The sequence below is a fragment of the Vicia villosa genome, linkage group LG4 (assembly GCF_029867415.1).
Source record: "Vicia villosa cultivar HV-30 ecotype Madison, WI linkage group LG4, Vvil1.0, whole genome shotgun sequence".
NCBI lineage: Eukaryota > Viridiplantae > Streptophyta > Magnoliopsida > Fabales > Fabaceae > Vicia > Vicia villosa.
In genome coordinates, this window is record NC_081183.1 from 90,799,565 (window position 1) to 90,814,567 (window position 15,003).

Here is a 15,003-nt window from a genome sequence, read left to right on the forward strand (position 1 = left end):
TTTGAGTCTAATTGCAGGTTGAAGGAACCACCATTGCTAGGGGTAGAGCTGTAAAATAAGCCCTATAATTAAAGGCCCTATTTATTTAACCCCATTAAGGCCCTATTATATTGAGCCCTTAATTATTGAGATTTATTTTGGGCCCTAATATTTTAGGCCCTTTACCTAACACATTTTTTTATGGCCCCATTGAAGGGGCCTTATTTTATTCCAAAAATTCACAAAACTTCATTTCCCAATAGCACGAAAACTCTTTCTGTTCAGCAAAGCTTCATCATCACCGAAGCTTCATCTTCACCGCCACCGTCATCGCCACCGTCAACCTATTGCGCCGCCATCGAATTTTTTCCATTACAAAATAAAGGTATTATTCTCTATCCATTTCTCTTTAATCTCTAGTTTTTCTAAAATCAACTTTTATTTTTCATCTCATTTGATGTTAAATCTTTATGTTATAGGAATGAATCAATAGGATTGTAAATGGGTTCTTTTTCATCTTATTTGAATTCACATGGGTCATCTTTTATATATATAATATTGCTTAAGATGGGCATTCACAAGCTGTTTGTGAAAATGCTTCAATAACTTTATACATGTTTGATTTATAAAGTTTTTATTATTTGAATCTGCTTCTTAGCAAGTTATTGTTATTTGATTAAGTAATGATATTTTTTAAGAGTGTTGAACTAGTTGAATGGTTTTGTGATATTTGGGCAGTGGTATTGGATATAGTTGAATGGTTTTCTCTCTCAATGTATGTGTCATGTGTGTATGTATTGTGTTATTTCTTTCTCTCTTGCTCTCTTGCTCTGGATATCTATATCTATCTATCTATGTTGCAAGAATGTTGTGAATGAATCCATTGTATATGCTATGATGTACATCATTTTTGTCTGAGGGCGATGTGTTTCCTATTTTCTGTCTATTCAACTGATAGTTATTGTTGCAAAAAGGGTTTTGGCTTTGCTTAAGAAATACATACTTAGTACAATGGTTTGCTGGTGTAGAAACTTAATGGATGATTGCCTATTGTACTGACTCTATTCCCTCTGGAGAAATTACCTAGTGTCTTATGGATGTGCCCAATGATGATGATTGCTTATAAAGATATGGTACTCTGAATTATATTCTAAGCCTTTCCATCCATTCTGCCCTTTTCACACTGCAATCACTATTTAGTTATCCTTTAAATAAGTATTACATTGGTTTCAGTTTCAATAACTCAATAATTCAATAATTCAATAACTGTTTTCTCTCTCTTTTGATTCAATGATGAACAATTCTTCACCTTCTCTATATTTCTATCAGTGTCAGTGTTCTATATCTTTTACATTAGCAGTGTCAATATGTCTATGTCGGAGTTAGAGCTTCATCGGAATCTATTATTAGACCGGTAGCCAAACATAACTAGTTTGTGGTCAAACCATGTTAAGCTTTACATGTTTGGATACATATTAAAGACTGTCAAACTTGAGCTTTCTCATGTCCAATGTGATTCTAGTAAACATAACTGGAAAATTGATTTTTTTCCATTAATTTATAATTATTAGCTCTGAATGTTGTTACTACTATATAGTTTGTGATATATCAATGCAAAAATACCAAGCCAATATCACTTGCAATTAGAATTTAGAAATCCCAAACAATGCACATCATGATCAGAATAATAGTAAAATTCTCAGATACATCTTGAGCTTTGAGCAATAACTCTTCTTGATATAATCAATTGCTCAATTTAGTAGGATTTGTGCAAAATAGTTATCAGCAGCCAGCAACTTTTAGAAAGTTATCATAGGGACTTGCTGCTGGTAGTTTGAACAAGTGAGGATGATTCTGAATTGTTGCACTTAACAGTTTTGAATTTGAAGAGATGTTTGTGTTTTTGGTGTCCTTGTTTTGAATTTGTAAAGGGAAGTTCCTAAAACTTTATTGCTTCTGTTGGGTAGTCATCAATATGGACATGTTATGTTTACTCATCAGAAGCACTTCACAGTTATGTCCAATGTACAATGGTTTGCTGGTGTAGAAACTTAATTGATGATTGCCTATTCTACTGACTTTATTCGTGCCAGTTTTTTAATCACACCTTTTGTTCACCACTGTTGATTTCATTTCAGCTTTTGGTTCACAGTTCATTTCGTTGCTATTATTTTTTCAAACATCAAGACATATTTATAAAAGACTATATGCATTGTAAAGTGATTTTAAGAACTGCTACCAAATTAGAAGTGGGTTTCTTTATTGTAAGTTGTGACCATTTATAGTTAGCATTGTTCATTTTTTTTTTCAATTGTTCATTTAGTTGCTTCAGATGTGTTTGATTTTTTGGAATGTGATTCGTAATATGGAACCTGACATAATACATTTTTTTTGTTATAGTATGGAGTCAATGGATATGAGTGAGTATGCACAAGGTCAAGATGAAACTCGTAAGGAAACATTGTCAACACTTTGGATTATTTTCACTAAAATCGGCAAAGGAAAAGATGGAGTTGAAAGAGCTGCATGCAATTTTTGTAGTACTGATTTTGCTATTGGAAAAAACCCCAAGTCCGGTCAAAGTTATGGAACTTCACATCTAAGTCGTCATGTGTTTATTTGTAAAAGTTTTCAGATGAGCCTTCTTAGTCTAGAGGAATCGTCAAGCCTAACCCCAATCAACCAAAACACACATCGTGAATTACTTGGAGAAGCCATTATTGCACATGATCTTCCTTTTAGCTTTGTCGAGTATGAAAAAATTCGAGTTTGGGTGAAATATTTGAATCCATGTGTTGAAATGGTCTCTAGGAATACCACGGTGTCTGATATTGAAAAGATATATGATAAAGAAAGGATCAAGCTTAAGGAAATCATGGGTAGGATTCCAAATAAAGTTTGTCTAACATCGGATGTTTGGACAGCATCTACTAGTGAGGGTTATATTTGTTTGACTGCTCACTTTGTTGATGAAAATTGGAAGTTAGTTAGTTGTCTTCTTAACTTTCTTCGAATGAAGCCCCCCCACACGGGTGTCGCATTGGAAGCTACTTTATTTGATTGCTTAAAACAATGGGGAATAGATAAGAAAATATTTACTATTACGTTGGATAACGCCTCTGCCAATGACAACATGCAAGACCATTTGAAAACCCATCTTCGAGTGCAGGGAAATTTGATGTGTAATGGTGAATTTTTTCATATCCGGTGTTCGGCCCATGTACTCAACTTAATTGTCCAAGAGGGTTTAAAAATTGCTAGTGAAGCCCTCCATAAAATTAGAGAGAGTGTCAAGTATATTAAAGGATCTGATGGAAGGATGCTTAAGTTTAAAGATTGTGTCGAGGATGCAGGGATAAATGTTGGCGGTGGTTTAAGATATCTTAAACCACCGCCAACATTTATCCCTGCATCCTCGACACAATCTTTAAACTTAAGCATCCTTCCATCAGATCCTTTAATATACTTGACACTCTCTCTAATTTTATGGAGGGCTTCACTAGCAATTTTTAAACCCTCTTGGACAATTAAGTTGAGTACATGGGCCGAACACCGGATATGAAAAAATTCACCATTACACATCAAATTTCCCTGCACTCGAAGATGGGTTTTCAAATGGTCTTGCATGTTGTCATTGGCAGAGGCGTTATCCAACGTAATAGTAAATATTTTCTTATCTATTCCCCATTGTTTTAAGCAATCAAATAAAGTAGCTTCCAATGCGATACCCGTGTGGGGGGGCTTCATTCGAAGAAAGTTAAGAAGACAACTAACTAACTTCCAATTTTCATCAACAAAGTGAGCAGTCAAACAAATATAACCCTCACTAGTAGATGCTGTCCAAACATCCGATGTTAGACAAACTTTATTTGGAATCCTACCCATGATTTCCTTAAGCTTGATCCTTTCTTTATCATATATCTTTTCAATATCAGACACCGTGGTATTCCTAGAGACCATTTCAACACATGGATTCAAATATTTCACCCAAACTCGAATTTTTTCATACTCGACAAAGCTAAAAGGAAGATCATGTGCAATAATGGCTTCTCCAAGTAATTCACGATGTGTGTTTTGGTTGATTGGGGTTAGGCTTGACGATTCCTCTAGACTAAGAAGGCTCATCTGAAAACTTTTACAAATAAACACATGACGACTTAGATGTGAAGTTCCATAACTTTGACCGGACTTGGGGTTTTTTCCAATAGCAAAATCAGTACTACAAAAATTGCATGCAGCTCTTTCAACTCCATCTTTTCCTTTGCCGATTTTAGTGAAAATAATCCAAAGTGTTGACAATGTTTCCTTACGAGTTTCATCTTGACCTTGTGCATACTCACTCATATCCATTGACTCCATACTATAACAAAAAAAATGTATTATGTCAGGTTCCATATTACGAATCACATTCCAAAAAATCAAACACATCTGAAGCAACTAAATGAACAATTGAAAAAAAAAATGAACAATGCTAACTATAAATGGTCACAACTTACAATAAAGAAACCCACTTCTAATTTGGTAGCAGTTCTTAAAATCACTTTACAATGCATATAGTCTTTTATAAATATGTCTTGATGTTTGAAAAAATAATAGCAACGAAATGAACTGTGAACCAAAAGCTGAAATGAAATCAACAGTGGTGAACAAAAGGTGTGATTAAAAAACTGGCACGAATAAAGTCAGTAGAATAGGCAATCATCAATTAAGTTTCTACACCAGCAAACCATTGTACATTGGACATAACTGTGAAGTGCTTCTGATGAGTAAACATAACATGTCCATATTGATGACTACCCAACAGAAGCAATAAAGTTTTAGGAACTTCCCTTTACAAATTCAAAACAAGGACACCAAAAACACAAACATCTCTTCAAATTCAAAACTGTTAAGTGCAACAATTCAGAATCATCCTCACTTGTTCAAACTACCAGCAGCAAGTCCCTATGATAACTTTCTAAAAGTTGCTGGCTGCTGATAACTATTTTGCACAAATCCTACTAAATTGAGCAATTGATTATATCAAGAAGAGTTATTGCTCAAAGCTCAAGATGTATCTGAGAATTTTACTATTATTCTGATCATGATGTGCATTGTTTGGGATTTCTAAATTCTAATTGCAAGTGATATTGGCTTGGTATTTTTGCATTGATATATCACAAACTATATAGTAGTAACAACATTCAGAGCTAATAATTATAAATTAATGGAAAAAAATCAATTTTCCAGTTATGTTTACTAGAATCACATTGGACATGAGAAAGCTCAAGTTTGACAGTCTTTAATATGTATCCAAACATGTAAAGCTTAACATGGTTTGACCACAAACTAGTTATGTTTGGCTACCGGTCTAATAATAGATTCCGATGAAGCTCTAACTCCGACATAGACATATTGACACTGCTAATGTAAAAGATATAGAACACTGACACTGATAGAAATATAGAGAAGGTGAAGAATTGTTCATCATTGAATCAAAAGAGAGAGAAAACAGTTATTGAATTATTGAATTATTGAGTTATTGAAACTGAAACCAATGTAATACTTATTTAAAGGATAACTAAATAGTGATTGCAGTGTGAAAAGGGCAGAATGGATGGAAAGGCTTAGAATATAATTCAGAGTACCATATCTTTATAAGCAATCATCATCATTGGGCACATCCATAAGACACTAGGTAATTTCTCCAGAGGGAATAGAGTCAGTACAATAGGCAATCATCCATTAAGTTTCTACACCAGCAAACCATTGTACTAAGTATGTATTTCTTAAGCAAAGCCAAAACCCTTTTTGCAACAATAACTATCAGTTGAATAGACAGAAAATAGGAAACACATCGCCCTCAGACAAAAATGATGTACATCATAGCATATACAATGGATTCATTCACAACATTCTTGCAACATAGATAGATAGATATAGATATCCAGAGCAAGAGAGCAAGAGAGAAAGAAATAACACAATACATACACACATGACACATACATTGAGAGAGAAAACCATTCAACTATATCCAATACCACTGCCCAAATATCACAAAACCATTCAACTCGTTCAACACTCTTAAAAAATATCATTACTTAATCAAATAACAATAACTTGCTAAGAAGCAGATTCAAATAATAAAAACTTTATAAATCAAACATGTATAAAGTTATTGAAGCATTTTCACAAACAGCTTGTGAATGCCCATCTTAAGCAATATTATATATATAAAAGATGACCCATGTGAATTCAAATATGATGAAAAAGAACCCATTTACAATCCTATTGATTCATTCCTATAACATAAAGATTTAACATCAAATGAGATGAAAAATAAAAGTTGATTTTAGAAAAACTAGAGATTAAAGAGAAATGGATAGAGAATAATACCTTTATTTTGTAATGGAAAAAATTCGATGGCGGCGCAATAGGTTGACGGTGGCGATGACGGTGGCGGTGAAGATGAAGCTTCGGTGATGATGAAGCTTTGCTGAACAGAAAGAGTTTTCGTGCTATTGGGAAATGAAGTTTTGTGAATTTTTGGAATAAAATAAGGCCCCTTCAATGGGGCCATAAAAAAATGTGTTAGGTAAAGGGCCTAAAATATTAGGGCCCAAAATAAATCTCAATAATTAAGGGCTCAATATAATAGGGCCTTAATGGGGTTAAATAAATAGGGCCTTTAATTATAGGGCTTATTTGACAGCTCTATCCCTCACACGCGAAGGAACATCATGAACCTTCGCTCAGTACCATCGGATACGCACCCAGCGAGATCAGATCAGACGCTCTTGGACATGCAGGATCACGGTTGACCCTCAGAGGACGTCCGCATGTAATTAGCGCCCAGGTTTTTCTATATAATTTCTATTTTATTATTTAGACTAGGAGTTAATTGATAATGATTAATTTGGTTAATTGTTTTAAATTAGGATTAGAAAAAATAAAATTAGGATTAGGCTATAATCATGTAGAGTTATTTTTCCCCGATTATTCGATTATTTCGATTATTCATTTAATTGATTTAATTAGTATAAATGGTTAAAAATCACAATAAAAAAAACCCTAGAAAGGTTAGATGTATTAGGGTTTGCCCCAATCCCATTTGGGCAAAAAAAATTCAATTGATTCTTGATTAATTTTAAATTTTCTCCCCGAACCGACTATACCTATTAGTCGCATTAGGCGAGAAATAATTTTGATCAATTTAATTTATTTGTTAATAAATTTAATTAATTCTGATTTAATTCTCTCATCGACCCGACTAAATCTATTAGTCGCATTAGACGAGAGATAAAAAATATGACAAATCTAAAATACATTCAATTTGCTGCCCGCGACGATCGAATCTATCGATCAGAGTAACCAGCAATGCACCACTTAATCCGTTAACTATAATGATCAAACCTATTGATCATCGCAACTAACGGTGACATATCATATCAGGGTTGTACGCCCAAACAGTCCAAACACTTCAAATCAAACTACGGATTTTCATCCTTTTCGACAAGGCAACTCAAAATGTCTTTCAAATCACAAACTACGATAGGCCATTCAAAAAGCCTTAAAACCATATCATATCAAATTCAAAGGCGTACAACCCTGTGCCCGAACTACGTTGACTCTGATTCTCCATAAGGAGATACGTAGGCACTTGGATAACCAAGGCGAGTCCCCTCCCTAAAATCTCAATTTTTCCCCTATTCAATTCCTTAGCTATTAACCTTAACTTTTAGCCATAAAACTTGACCCTTAGATTCAAAGCCAATAGGAAAGGGATGAGGGTGCCTAACACCTTCCCTCGACCTGATTATAGTAACTTACCCCGAATCTCATAACTTCGTAGGGTTTCCTATTCGCCCTTCAGAATAGGTGGCGACTCTAAAAAAAACTAATTTTTAGGGCAGGTTGCTACAGCTGGCGACTCTGCTGGGGATAACGCTATAGGTTAATTATTATGCTCCTAAGGTTTGAGAGGGTTTAGGTTTGTGGTTTAGGTTTTTTGGCGCATTTTTAGGGTTTGGCAAATTTGCCATTTTTAGGGTTTGGGGGAAGGTTTATCTTTTTAATAAATATTTAATTTTTTATTTATTTATTGTTTTTATTTTCATCAAACATTATTTGCCATATTTGTATAAAATGCTTAATTGTTATAATTTGCACTGTTGGGTTTTATATGTGATTGTTGTTAAGCCTAAGCGTGAGAATTATAATTAAGACTAGAGGGGAACTACATCGCCTACGAGTCTTGTTATAATTCCACTCAGAGTGGGTTAAATATTCGGAAAGGTCTGATACGAGGCTCGACCTTGTTGAGGGCTGGACTGGGTATTTAGCTGATCTCTCTGGGAACCTACCCCTAAAACTCGAACCTCATGGATAAAATGAGTTGTTCTAAAATCCAAGGAGACAAAAAGTCTCGGCGGCTACGAACGACCCCATGAGACCTTCTAGAACATACCAATGGGAAGGGTAGGCACCCTAAGCCGTTACGTCGAACCTATGAACCTAGGGCTTATGTGTTTACATGCTTATTATATATGCAATTTATATACTGCGAATGTCTTGCGTTTAATCTTTGCAGGTACTCCTACGCGTTCCCTGGCCTGCAGGGACTCTACTTATAAGACCATGTCCTTCCCACGAAGGACACCTCCATTTTATGCACGTTGATTGGCCTCTTGATAGCCATGAGACTTAGTGACTGTCATGAACGGTCACCCGTGTGTTTTCACAATGACTTCGACCTTCCCGCGAAGGACATCTTCGTCTACGCACGTCAATTGGCCTCTCGATGGCCATGCGATCTAGTGACTGTCTTCAACGGTCACCTCGTGCCTACATCTACGCATTCCCTAGCCTATAGGGATTCTAATTCCAAAATCGCGTCCTTCCCTGAAGGACACCCTCATTAGCATACGTCAATTGGCCTCTCGATGGCCATGCGATTCAGTGACTGTCTTGAACGGTCTCCTCGTGCTTATTCCCGCGCACCCTCTAACTTGTAGGGTTTGGATTCCCATCTATACATCTTTCATCCCTAGCCTGTAGGGATTTCGCTTCATCCAATATCGTCCTTAGATAGGTTGTGTTCCGCATAGAGGACCTTCCCACCAAGGATAACTTCATTGGTACACGTTGATCGGCCTCTCGATGGCCATGAGACTTGGTGACTGTCTTGAATGGTCACCAGTCGCTACCTTCTGCATATTCCCTAATCTAAGGGATTTCCATTGGCGTGTCGTAACATCTATCTCGCAAGAATTTCAATAGGGTCTAATGTCGCCTCTAAGGCTATCCCTAAGATTACATGTCACCCGTCTGCATTGCATACAAGGAGTTATGATACGAGGAGTCTCTCGCATACGCATGCATTTGCATTTTCATACATTCACACATTTACATTTCTATCTTCACCCGCACCCGCACCCGCACCTACCGCGCTAGCCGATTTCCCGAGACTCACAAAAAAAAATCAAAAGGATCGTAGACTATGGAGAAAGGAGGATAAATTATCGAGAATGAACTGGGTCTCACAAGGAGGAAAAAAGATGCCTTTCGTCATGCCACATGTCCATGCCTTGTCGTAACAGGATCATAAATACAACAAAGGTTATCATCGAGCAAGGATTAGTTCAACAAAAGAGTTCCCTCATAGATGCACTCAAGGGGTATCTAGTCATAAGGGGGTTCATCTACGAACGTAGACAAACTTACAAGGACGCTCTACGATAACCTGGGGGCAAGGGTCAGTCCAACTGGGGCAATACCCTAAATAAAGATGCATAACTACGATGGAGAGAAGGCGACGTGTGTTAACCCCACATCAAGGGGCAGAAGGGTCATAGGTTTTCTCTATCAACTTACAAACTCTGGAGTTTGTAAACGGTGTGACACTATCCTTAGAAAAAGCAAAAGAGGTTCAGTCAAAGGAAACTCATGAAGTTCCGATACGACGAAAACCCACCGCTAGCCAAATTTATTCCCGACAGGTTTGACATGTCCAAGGAGAACTCGAGGTTACCCTTCACTTCTACAAGTTCATCAACTGAGGAATAAAACAAGGACAATGGATTTACAAAGGAGATTGTCCCTAGGACCAATAGGTTTTGTCATGCTCAGAATCTCAACCCCTACGATCGCTAAGTGTTATTCAGGATGAAAGTGGTACCTTCGGATTAGCAATTCTGGTGGGATGACTACACAGGTTTTGGAATCTATTCACTCGCACGATTCTATTCTATTCTATTTCAAATTTAAGACTACTAATAAACTTAAGGGAGAATGACGAATACAAATAACTAAGTCTCGCTAAACAATATGCTTTCAAGGTAAGACCGAACCGACGATGTACAGGCATTGTTTCAATTCCCAAACAGTGGAGACATAAGGATGTTAATCCCTCTTACCCCCTCGAGCCAAGAGTTGGTGTTTGTTTCTACTTTTCAAATAAACATTGATTTTAACCAGGGGCAGGGTAGATTTCAATTAATTCAATGGCGTATTTTGCTTGTCAAGAGAATCGGTCGATCCAAGCAAGGATTCAAGCAAAGCAAAGGTTCAAGCATATCTTCTTCCTCGCGTTCATCCAAGAATGAGGGAGCAATGGAGATAACATTCACAACAATTTGCTTCCTCATTACATCATTCAAGATCGAGGAAGTATCAAAGTTGAAGCCTGCAAATCAAAGTCGACATGGCAGTCACAACAATCAATATCCAAGGATCAAATTTCAAAAGGAGCTTTCAAAAGAAAAGCGCCCGCTAAGTCAAAATGGAAAATTTCATGAAAGAAAACAAATGACTTAGGCAAAATTTAGGGCATCCCGATGAATCAAATTCGAAGGAATTGGTTCATGCAAAAATAAGGAATAAAAACAAAGGCGAAATACAAAGGATAATCTTGTGACTGCCAAATCATCGAAGCTTCCCATCAATGCTTGGATCTCTACAAAAATTTTCACCGGTGCTTGGATCTTCACTAGTGCTTCCGCACAACATCAGAACTGCAACGATTCTCTTACAAACAAAGCACATTCATTAGATTAGGCGAATTCTTAGGATTTGGAGAACATCAAGGAGAAAGGGGTGGGTTAAATAAATCTTGAGCCTTATATCCATTGTTTCTTAAAACCGTGAACCAGGCCAAGTTGCAACATTCAAAAGTCCTAATTGAGGCAAGGTTAACTACGAAAGCATATTAAGCAGGATTCTGTTATTACTGACTCCTAAGGTTTGTTAAAACTATTTATAACCATTGTGCTTATTCAAGCATTCATTTCTAATCATCAAGTGCTAATTCATAACGGACTTCGATTTCAAAACTTTCATACACATTGCATTGGAGTTACTTCTCAAATGGTACAACGTCATCTGCGAGAATACACTTAGCATCGAGGAGATCTCGAAATGGGTTAATCAAAGGCGAAACTTTCTAATAAAGACTCTGGAATGGGGGAACCACATCTAGGGGGTTCTCCTAAACAGGGGCAAAATTTCAAGGGTTACAGGGGCATATAGTCAAAAGATCCTATTGACTAGGGGCATTCTTCCTAAGGTTCAATCGACTTGGGGGCACATCTCGAAGCAATAACAAACAGGGGCATGTCAAGCATGGGAAGAATTCACATTCAAAAGGATAGAACACTATGGATAGCCCTCCACATCCTGGAGATCAAGGGCATACCCTTCAATCTAAACGTCGAAGCATACGACAAGGTTATTTCTCGGGGCACTTCCTTCATGGCTTGGAGATCATAGGCATCTTTTCCACTAAACATTGGGGCATTGGATATCAAATCCATAAGGCGCACAACAAAAGGAAAACGCGTCTTCATGCTTTACAACCTCGAATCAATCTTTCTCCTAACTACGATTATTTCGATTATTCATTTAATTGATTTAATTAGTTTAAATGGTTAAAAATCACAATAAAAAAACCCTAGAAAGGTTAGATGTATTAGGGTTTGCCCCAATCCCATTTGGGCAAAAAAAATTCAATTGATTCTTGATTAATTTTAAATTTTCTCCCCGAACCGACTATACCTATTTGTCGCATTAGGCGAGAAATAATTTTGATCAATTTAATTTATTTGTTAATAAATTTAATTAATTCTGATTTAATTCTCTCCTCGACCCGACTAAATCTATTAGTCGCATTAGACGAGAGATAAAAAATATGACAAATCTAAAATACATTCAATTTGCTGCCCGCGACGATCGAATCTATCGATCAGAGTAACCAGCAATGCACCACTTAATCCGTTAACTATAATGATCAAACCTATTGATCATCGCAACTAACGGTGACATATCAAATCAGGGTTGTACGCCCAAACAGTCCAAACACTTCAAATCAAACTACGGATTTTCATCCTTTTCGACAAGGCAACTCAAAATGTCTTTCAAATCACAAACTACGATAGGCCATTCAAAAAGCCTTAAAACCATATCATATTAAATTCAAAGGCGTACAACCCTGTGCCCGAACTACGTTGACTCTGATTCTCCATAAGGAGATACGTAGGCACTTGGATAACCAAGGCGAGTCCCCTCCCTAAAATCTCAATTTTTCCCCTATTCAATTCCTTAGCTATTAACCTTAACTTTTAGCCATAAAACTTGACCCTTAGATTCAAAGCCAATAGGAAAGGGATGAGGGTGCCTAACACCTTCCCTCGACCTGATTATAGTAACTTACCCCGAATCTCATAACTTCGTAGGGTTTCCTATTCGCCCTTCAGAATAGGTGGCGACTCTAAAAAAAACTAATTTTTAGGGCAGGTTGCTACAACTATCTTGGAAGAAAGAAAATTGAAGAAGACACGCCATCAACACCAATGATGAGATTCACCTTAGAAATAGGTATTTCCTAATTCAATCTATACTAAGCATTAAATGCTATGTTCAAATATGATTCAACGGCTATGTTCCAACGGCAATATAGTAGAATTCTATATAAAGAGCAAAACCTTGAAAGTGAAGTGTGGTGTTTAAGTATAAGAATGTAAGAAAAATAAGCTGCACCATCAAAGGCAACATACATGAAGTGTGAATACACAACATAAGCCTATGAAAAAGAAAATCTTGAGGGAAAAATAAAAAGTTTGCATGGTAAGAAATATGCTCCAATGGAGTAATAAGAGATCTACAAACATATGATCGGGCCATATAATCTTTACATTGAATGACTAAAGAAACTGAATACACTAAGTTGTTGCTCTACAACGTTTCATGTTTACTTAAGATAAGTAATGTGTTACTAGTTGTAACAAACTCCATGATCAGTATTGAAGAAGAAGATGAAGATCAATGCACAAGAAGCAATCAACATAAGAGCTGTTGCTCCATATCTTCTTTCAGAAGGAGATGAAGATCTCATCCAGAAGTTGAAGACAAGAAGACTATAATATTTTTTAAATCTTATAATAACATGTAAAACACAAGACTTGTTGCTCGTATTGGGTTAAATCTTAAGAAACTTCTGATAGATTGTTTAAACACCAGAAGTGACTTCTAGTCAATGTTTCATAAACAATATGCACTTAGAATAGGAGAAAATCTTCTTAACCAGAAGCACACTTGTAATCTCGAGAAGAACAATTCGAGTCTAAATTGGTGTTCCTTGAGTATCCTTCTGATTTGGATACTTGAGAAGTCCAAGTAGTTTAGTAAAACGATTGGAGGTATCTATAACACCCGTATATTTAAATTTTTAATTTAATTTGAAATTGAATTAATAATTAGAATTATTTTGGTTTTATGAAAATAAAATTGGAAAAGATTGGTTTATGGCATTGGGCCATGTGTGACGTTAATAAGGAATGGGGGGTGTTATGTTAGTAAATCCCTATTTCTAATTAAAATGTTATTTTTCATAAAATAAGAAGGAAATCGGAAAAGAAGAGAGAACGTGAAAAGAACTGAGGAATTGGGAACTCGAAGAACGTGAAAGAGGAACAGAAGAAGGAGAGACCAATCAAGAACTTTTGGCTAAGGTAAGGGGGAACTCTCTGGTTATCATCTCTTATCGTATTATAGATGATAATGTTGATTAGGGGTATTGTTTAGGTCAACTGATTGTATGTTAGATTGGGATTTATAATGATTTTGAATAGATCATATGATTGATGATTATCTATACTGAATTCTATGCATAATTGTGTATAAATTGATGTTATGGTATGAATATGGTGTTTGTTTGATTGTGTTGCTGTGTTCATTCTTGGAACTGAATTATGAATGTAAATCCCTAACTAATTGAGTAGAAATTAGGTTTGTAATGAGTAAAATTGATATAGGGTGATAGACTATTAAAGATAGATGAATCCTATATTTTAAAGAGTAGAGAATTTCTGTTTTAGATCTAAAATCGCAGGCTGTAATGGTGTAAAACTTGAGGAAGAGGAACTGGTAAGATTGCAGGTTTTGGAAAGTCTCTGACGTTTTGCGTATGATACGCGTACGATACGCGTATGAGGGACGTTCCCAATGGCCATACGCATATGGTACGCGCCCTGTCCCATCCAAAATCACACTCTTCTGCCTGTACGCGTATGAGGAGGTGGGATACGCGTATGATGAGGTGATACGTGTATGGTGCGTTTTTCTGTGGAAATTAGCCTCTGCTGATACGCGTATGGTACGCGTATGACCAGCGTGTGTGTAGAATTTTCCCGTTCTAGTGATTTTTGAAAGTTTGATGATGCGTAACTTTTGAACCGTTGGCCTGTTTTGAGTGTCGTTTTGAGTATGATGAACCTATTGAAATAACCTTTGTGTTAGTTGGTGATTTGATTTTATTTGTGTAATACCCGTTATTGTATTGTCTGAATTATTATCACTAAGATGATGTGGTATGATTGATGAGACAAATATAATACACCATTTATTAATAGGCTTAATGTGATAATTAAGTCAATTAGTAAAAATGGGGGCAATATGGTACTTTCACTCTTAAATGGAAATAGGATGTGTTTGGTTAATTATTCCATTCCTTCTAAAAACCAGAATTTTGGAGAATAGAGAGTAGAGGAAGAA

At 36.3% G+C, this 15,003-nt stretch overlaps 2 protein-coding genes across 2 annotated transcripts; one reads left to right on the forward strand and one right to left on the reverse strand.

The window, feature by feature from the left end:
* The first annotated feature begins 207 nt into the window (after positions 1-207).
* LOC131597502 (zinc finger BED domain-containing protein DAYSLEEPER-like) lies at positions 208-3,158 on the forward strand. Its single transcript, XM_058870197.1, has 3 exons — positions 208-364; positions 2,380-3,084; positions 3,149-3,158. The coding sequence occupies exons 2-3, from the start codon at positions 2,381-2,383 to the stop codon at positions 3,156-3,158; spliced, it is 714 nt and encodes a 237-aa protein (XP_058726180.1). The 5' UTR covers positions 208-364; position 2,380.
* A 19-nt stretch (positions 3,159-3,177) lies between these two features.
* LOC131597503 (zinc finger BED domain-containing protein RICESLEEPER 2-like) lies at positions 3,178-6,609 on the reverse strand. The gene is made up of 2 exons (XM_058870198.1): positions 6,355-6,609; positions 3,178-4,339 (listed from the first exon to the last, which is right to left on the reverse strand). The coding sequence occupies exon 2, from the start codon at positions 4,336-4,338 to the stop codon at positions 3,178-3,180; it is 1,161 nt and encodes a 386-aa protein (XP_058726181.1). The 5' UTR covers position 4,339; positions 6,355-6,609.
* Positions 6,610-15,003: the final 8,394 nt, after the last annotated feature.

Excerpts from the sequence above, each read along its gene's own strand:
- LOC131597503 (XM_058870198.1), bottom strand. The coding sequence starts at position 4,338 with ATGGAGTCAATGGATATGAGTGAGTATGCACAAGGTCAAGATGAAACT.
- LOC131597502 (XM_058870197.1), top strand. The coding sequence starts at position 2,381 with ATGGAGTCAATGGATATGAGTGAGTATGCACAAGGTCAAGATGAAACT.